The sequence below is a fragment of the Myotis daubentonii genome, chromosome 10 (assembly GCF_963259705.1).
Source record: "Myotis daubentonii chromosome 10, mMyoDau2.1, whole genome shotgun sequence".
In the NCBI taxonomy this organism is placed as follows: Eukaryota; Metazoa; Chordata; class Mammalia; order Chiroptera; family Vespertilionidae; genus Myotis; species Myotis daubentonii.
Genome location: NC_081849.1, coordinates 34,371,622 through 34,379,300, shown reverse-complemented (window position 1 = coordinate 34,379,300; position 7,679 = coordinate 34,371,622). Strand labels below are relative to the sequence as shown.

At 39.8% G+C, this 7,679-nt stretch overlaps 1 protein-coding gene across 1 annotated transcript; it reads left to right on the top strand.

The window, feature by feature from the left end:
• Positions 1-1,200: 1,200 nt before the first annotated feature.
• Positions 1,201-2,145, top strand: LOC132211457 (olfactory receptor 9A4-like). The gene has a single exon (XM_059656128.1). It carries the CDS (start codon positions 1,201-1,203, stop codon positions 2,143-2,145), a length of 945 nt encoding a protein of 314 aa, XP_059512111.1.
• Positions 2,146-7,679: the final 5,534 nt, after the last annotated feature.

Genomic DNA, 7,679 nt, shown 5'->3' with positions numbered 1-7,679 from the left:
CATGGCTCAGCAGTAGCCACACAGGAGTTAGCCTTGGCAGAGCGCTGGAGAACATTAGCAGTGGTGGTGAAGCCCTTCCGTAGAGGTGAGTGTCTTCAGGTTTCTCCTCTATGGAAGAAAGAGTAAGGTGGAATGTTCTGGGTCTGGTTGCTGTCTAGCACAGGGACACCTAGAGGGTGAGGAGTGGGCTAGGAGAGCAGCAGGACAGACAAGTTCATTTCCAAGTCCTCTGTGCACAACAAAGACAGATTCAGTTCTTTTCTGAGCTGATGCTAGGGATATATGCAGTTCCCTGACGTCTCTCAGGATCCTTCTTTCTCATCTTTCTTTATTTCCTGTTAGTTATGCAGAGATTGTGGAGAAGCAGGTCACTGAGCTCTTCCAACAGTTCTGTCTTTGAGGCATGTTTGCCCATCAGAAAAGGAGCCACAGTGATATTGGAGAGGTTGCCATAATATCAGAGGAAGGAAGGGAAGGAAGGAAGGGAAAATGGTAATGTGAGGCAGGAAGGGAGACCAGGAAGAGAGGCATTGAGGGGATATGGCCTAGTTAGTCCTGGCCAGGATCAGGACCTATGTAGTCATATATTATGTGTCCATATACTCATCACCTACAAAAAAATTTTAGCATTACTGATTTGGCTCAAGAATACTGTGTGTGTATCAGTATATATATATATATATATATATATATATATATATATATATATATATATATATATATATAAAGTTATGAAGGTGAGTCTGTGTAGTACCACTGTAGATGAAGGCTGGGGTTCAATGTTTCGTACCTTACACTTCATTTGGAATTCCATCATATTATCTGATACAGTTCACCTAAGAGGAAATTGGACAATCCCAGGGGCTGATTAATCCAGTTTCTAAAATAAGCAGTTTAAAATATTATAGCCTATATCCCCTGGAGAAGACACTTCCAGTGGGGAAAAAAGACAAGAAAGATTTTCTTCACACCAATACAGAAGAAGCTGCCTTCAGCCATTCCTGACAATGAGCATTGAAGGGCAATATTTAGGTCTGTCTTTGTTCAGAGCATAGTAGTAGAGGCAACTCATGTGATCATCTGTCGAAATAGTTTCTCATCCTAATCTGTCTTCCTACTCTCTTGAGAACAGGACCATGTGGAGCAGTGCCACCTGTCTTTTGATATCTGAGTTTCACAAGGAGCAGAACCAAGGACTAAATGATGAGCAATCACTCAAGTGCCACTGAATTTTGTCTCCTTGGCTTCCCTGGCTCTGAGGAACTACACCATATCCTCTTTGCTACCTTCTTCCTCTTCTACTCAGTGACATTAATGGGAAACACGGTCATCATTGTGATTGTTTGTGTTGATAAACGTCTACAGTCCCCCATGTATTTTTTCCTTGGCCACCTCTCTGCTGCGGAGATCCTGATCACATCCATTATCATCCCTGTCATGCTTCGGGGGTTTCTGCTCCCTGGGATGCAGACAATATCTCTGGCTGGATGTGTCACCCAGCTCTTCCTGTACCTTGCTGTGGGGACCACAGAGTTTGCATTACTGGGAGTAATGGCTGTGGATCGTTATGTGGCTGTCTGTAACCCTTTGAGGTACAGCATCATTATGAACAGCCACACCTGCATCTGGGTGGTAATTCTGTCATGGGTGTTTGGGTTTCTTTCTGAAATCTGGCCAGTCTATGCCACGTTTCAGCTGACCTTCTGCAAATCGAATGTCTTAGACCATTTTTATTGTGACCGAGGGCAACTTCTCAAACTATCCTGTGATGACAGCCTTTTCACAGAGTTTATTCTTTTTTTAATGGCCATTTTCATTATTGTTGGTTCTCTGGTACCAACAATTGTCTCCTACACTTACATCATCTCCACCATCCTCAAGATCCCCACTGCCTCTGGCAGGAGGAAAGCCTTCTCCACATGTGCCTCCCACTTCACCTTTGTCGTGATTGGTTATGGCAGCTGCCTGTTCCTCTATGTGAAACCCAATCAAAGGCAGGCAGCCCAGTACAATAAGATAGTTTCCCTGCTGATTTCTGTGGTAACTCCTTTCCTGAACCCTTTCATCTTCACTCTCCGGAATGACAAAGTCAAAGAGGCCCTTAGAGATAGTGTGAAATGCTCCTGTCAACTTTTCAAAGATTAACTCTTCTCTCAGTTTTAGGTGAGGGCATGATCCCTACTGGGAATTATTTAATAACTTAGGAAACCCTATCTACTCTATCACAGTTTACCATCATTACAAAAATCACAGTGTGTACCACTTCTGGTCATACCATGGAAGCAGATAAGGCAGTTAACAATGAAACCCACACTGCCCACTAGAATCTCATAGCTTCAGATACTCTTTATTTCTACTGATGAACTCCTTGTGGTATGGGAGAAACTAAAGAAAGCAAATGAGTACTTTTGTGAAGAGTTCTATTGGCCCAATTAATTTGCTAATAATTTGTTTCTGAAAATGAATTACTGAGGTGAGGTAGGAAGTGAGGAGGGAGATGAAGTGAGAGATGGCATATCATAATACAAAGGAAGAAATGCTCACTTTGCTTCTTCATCAAATGTTGCTAAGAGTTGTCCTATATTTTTACACAATTTCTTGAGAAGATGGCCATATGCATTTTGCACATCCCATGGTTCTTTTTCTGGCTGTGTATTTTATTATCCTGGCCCCACTGCTACTGCAAAGTACATATAGTGTTACACTTTGCCACAGAACTGGTCAAGAGTGGTGACATAGAAATTAGTATGCTTCTCAAAATCTTTGTGCTACAAAAAGATGGAAATATTTGGAAATAAGAATATGGGAAGTTCCTTTTGCTAAACTTCAGGGTATTGCTCAAACCTTTCCTCTTTGTGACATGTATTCAAATAGACCCAAAAGGAAAGAGACTCACTGCCCTCATATATAGTTTCTTTGGTTTTTCAACATGTCGTCAGCCATGCCTCTTCTTCCTGCCTTTCTTGCCTTTGTTTATCCACGAACTTCTGTTTCTTCCTCCTCTCTCCCTTTATCTTCCAGTCTTCATGTTTCTTTTTTCCTCCCCTTCCCCACATTTAACTATGACCCAGGGCTCTGGCCTCCTACTGATAATACATTCTGATTCCTCCTCTCCTCCTTCATCAATATTTCCTTTTGCTCTTCTGTAACTCCAGTGATGCAGTGTTTGAAATTGCCCCTCTGAATGCCCTGCTCATATTTTCTCAGATGAACCTAAGAAGGGTAGGAAATTCCTGTAGCTGAGTTTAGAATATGAGAGGAGAAGGAGATTTTGGGCCAGGGGACTACTAATGGTACATCAGACATCTCTTGTGTCAAAGCCCAGGTTTTTTTTATTTGGTCTTTTTTTCCCCTCTTTATTGATTAAGGTATTACATGTGTTCTCATCCCCCCATTATCCTCCCTTCCCCTCACTCATGCCCTCATCCCCCTGGTGTCTCTGTCCATTGGTTAGGCTTATATGCATGCATATAAGTCTGACTGATCTTGGTCTTTGATTCTCAATGAAGGAAGGTTACTATCTTGATTAGCCTGCCATAACAAAACCCCCTAGATTGGATGGATTAAACAACAGAAATTTATTGATCCCAGATCTGAAGTCTAGGAAGTTCAAGATCAAGGTTCTGGTGAGTTCAGTTTCTCTTGCAGGCTCTGTTTGTGGCATGTAGGTGACCACCTTCTCTCTATGTTCTCATGTGGCATTTCTTGGTGTATGGATATTGGAGAGCAAGAGCCATTTCTGGTATTTCTTCTCTAGGGACACTAATCGTATCCAATCAGGGCCCCACCCTTATGACTTCATTTAACCTTAATTACTTTCTTAGAGTTTCCATCTCTAAATACATCTGTACTGGAGTTCACAGGTTCAACATATGAGTTTTGAAGGGACACAGACATTTAGTTAATAACACTATCATTCTGCCCTTGCCCTGCAATCCAAGCTTATACTCAACCAGAATGTCCACTTCACCTTCACACTGGGCGCTGGGAGACAGATAGCTCCTTCCTCTGGGGGCTCTCATTTCCCCAGCTGCAGGTGTCTCATACAAAAATGGGGGGAAAAAACCCTCACTCAGACCCCCTCTAATATATACACACCTTGAAGCCTCAATAGCTTCTTATTCTATTTATTTATTTTTCTCTCTGCTCCTCACAACTGAACACAGACATAGTCAGATATTAAAAAGCAAATACTAATTGTAGGCTTTTATTTGAACTCCTTATTTACATGCAGTTAGCACACCACAAAAATAAGTCTTATGTATAATTGAGGTATGTCCGATCGAATGTGTTGCAGTTTCACCTAATTTAAACATTGGCCTCTGTTAACATTCACTTTGTTATATGGTCATAATAACGAGAACAAAACTGGAGACAATACTGCTTCTAACCAGGAAAGTTTTAATAGTTTCTCTGTGTAAAAGTTACTTGGTGAAAGTAAAATGCTTACTCAGATAGTATCTGATACATATCTCTGAAAAGATGTTTACTTTTTCTGTTTTATTTCCACATGTATTTCTCTATATTCATACTTAATGGGGCATAAGTATGAATAGATGTCATGATGATTAAAATGTTAAATTTTCTGATTTATACCAATGTTTGTAATTAGAGGATAAGGAATAAGAAGGGAGTAGTATGTAATTAAAACTCCTATGCCTTCTGTAAACCACCACATATACTTATTGTTTGTGCCTAATTAAAATATACCAATTGATAATAATTCTCAAAACTTAACAGAAATACAATTTGACTCAGGATCCTTTGACTCCAAAGTTCGATCTCAACCTCTCTGTTATTTTGTTCCATGAACATCAGCATTTCTTTCAGTAGACACTGAAATTAGCTTTTATATTATTTGATTGATTTTTATGTATTTAATAGCTATCTACTGCATGTAAGAAACTTTGCTCAATGCTTTGGGAGCATAGATAGAAGGAAAAAATTATTAACTATATACTAAGTTTCTTAGAATTTCTCTATGTTTTTATTCCATCCTGGCAACAACCTGTGAGATAAGTAGTATTATGTTCATTTAGAAGAAAATAAAATAGAGGTTCAAAGAAGTTAAATAATTGCCAAAGGTTACTCAGCCATCAACCATATAACATTCATCAGATTAGTGAAAGGTACAATTCTGTGAATACTAAGTGTTGACATGAATACAGGAGAACAGGAGCTTCTATTAATTTCTGAAGGGAATATAAAATATTATGGCCCAAATAAGTAGATTGTAGCAAAATTAATAAATATGAAATGTGCAATACTATGGCTAATTTTCAAGTTTGTTTATTCTTTCTTTAGCTGTGTTGGATCTAATGATGAGCCCATGAAAGAAATTCTTCATCTATTATACAATGTTTTTCTATTTATAATATTTTTATTTTATTCTTTGTTATAGGTTTTATCTCTTTGCTGAAATTCCTCTCTTATTTATGCATGTTGTTTACTACATCATTTAGCATATTGATTATAGTTATATTAACTTTGCATTATGGGAATATTTTCTTGTATAACATTTTAAATTCTTCATTGATTTTTTTCACTTTTTTATGTTTAGTGGATGCTCTAGGGCTTACCATATACATTTTCATTTAGAATCAACTTCAAATATATACTAATGATGACAGTTAGATGCAGAACATTGTTCCTATATAGCTTTGAGGCCTCCTCACTTTTCTGCTATTATTATACATATTATATTTATATAGCTACAAATGCAATAATACATTGTTATAATTAGTACACTATATAAAGGATATATATATATATATACATATATATATATATATATGCTAAGTGATATATATATATATACATATATATATATATATATATATATATCACTTGTTATATGAAACTTATTTGCCCTTTCTGATTCTTTTCATTTACTTCTCAGATTCAAGTTGCTGTTTGATGTTATTTTCTTACTCCAAAACAGCTTTGTTCCTACTTACCCCTTTTGCACTGCTATTGACAAACTAGAGGCCCGATGCATGAAATTCATGCACTGGGGGCGGGGGGGCCCTCAGCCCAGCCTGCACCCTCTCACAGTCCGGGAGCCCTCAGGGGATGTCCAACTAATAGCTTAGGCCCACTCCCCCCCACGGGGAGTGGGCTAAAGCAGTCAGTTGGACATTCTTAGCGTTGCTGCTGAGAATGTAAGATAAGTAGATAAGGAGGCAGGAGAGGCTCCCACTACTGCTGCTGTGCTCATCAGCCATGAGCCCAGCTTCTGGCTGAACAGTGCTCCCGCTGTGGGAGCACACTGACCACCAGGGGGCAGCTCCTGCATTGAGTGTCTGCCCCCTAGTTTTCAGTGCATGTCATAGTGACTGGTCATTCCACTGTTGCACTGAAACTGGCTCTCCAACATCCCTGAGGAGTTCCAGATTATGAGATGGCACAGGCCAGCCAAGAGAGCCCACTGGTGCACGATCACAGCTGGGGAGGGATGCGGGAGATTGGCCAGCTGGGGAGGTACTGTGGGAGGGCTACAGGGTTTGTCTGGCCCATCTTGCTCAGTCCCGATCGATCGAACCCCAGCAGTAAGCTAACCTACTGGTCAGAGCGTCTGCCCCCTGGTGGTCAGTGCATGTCATAGTAAGCAGTTGAGCGGCCTTAGCATACCATTAGCATATTATGCTTTGAATGGCTGACGGGACCACCGGACACTTAGCATATTAGGCTTTTATTATATAGGATGATGTAAATATATCATAACAGTCGTCCCCTCTATTAAAGAAATCAGGGACCATATTGTTATGCACTAATTCGGTGAACATCTCCAGCGCTTTCTCTAGCCCTGAGCAGTCTTTCTGTGGGTTCCCAGAATTTCTATCAATGACCCCTGATGGCCCCTCTGAGGAGACACTGCTGACAGACACTGCACTGGCTTATCTGAGGAGGCAGGAGAGGAAATATGTATTTATACCATCTTTCATAATTACAGAATTACCTTTGCTAGTGCTTCATTTTTATGTGTGTGGATTCTAATTACTATCTGGGGTCACTTGCAGACTGGTGTGATCAGGGAAAGAGACAGTGAAAGAGAGCCTTGTTACAAACCACTGTCACTTCTGGGTGACTGTGTGCCTGCCCGGGACTGTGGCCTTTGAGGAGTGACACCAGAGGGTGTACACTGCCTGGAAAATGAACTTCACTCAGATAGTCCAGTCAGGACCCTAAACAAGTCAACAAGCAAAACACAGTAACAAGCCCCTGGAGTGGGAGACGAGTATCCAGAGTCTTGCCTTATAATATCTAAAATGTCCAGTTTGCAATGACAAATTACAAAACCTGCAAAGAAACAAGAATGTATGATCCATACATAAGAGGAAAAATAAACAATAGAAGTTGCTTATAAGAATAACCAGATGCCACATTTAAGCATCATAAATTATGCACCTGAAATCAGTATAATTTTGTTAACCAGTGTCACCCCAATACATTTGGAAGAACTTCATTTGGTATTTTTTTGTAAGTTGTTTCTGTAGCAGCAAGTTCTGTGTTTAAATTTGCCTGCAGAGTCTTTTGTCTTCATTTTTTGGAAAGATAGTTTTGCCAGAGATAGGAGTATTGATTGACCATGTTTTTTTCTTCTTCTTTTAGCACTTTAAATGTATGATTTAACTGCCCTCTGGTCTTAATTGTATTTGTTGAGAAGTCAGCTCTTATTG

Bases quoted from the DNA above. Each gene is read 5' to 3' on its own strand.
- LOC132211457 (XM_059656128.1), top strand. From the start codon at position 1,201: ATGATGAGCAATCACTCAAGTGCCACTGAATTTTGTCTCCTTGGCTTC.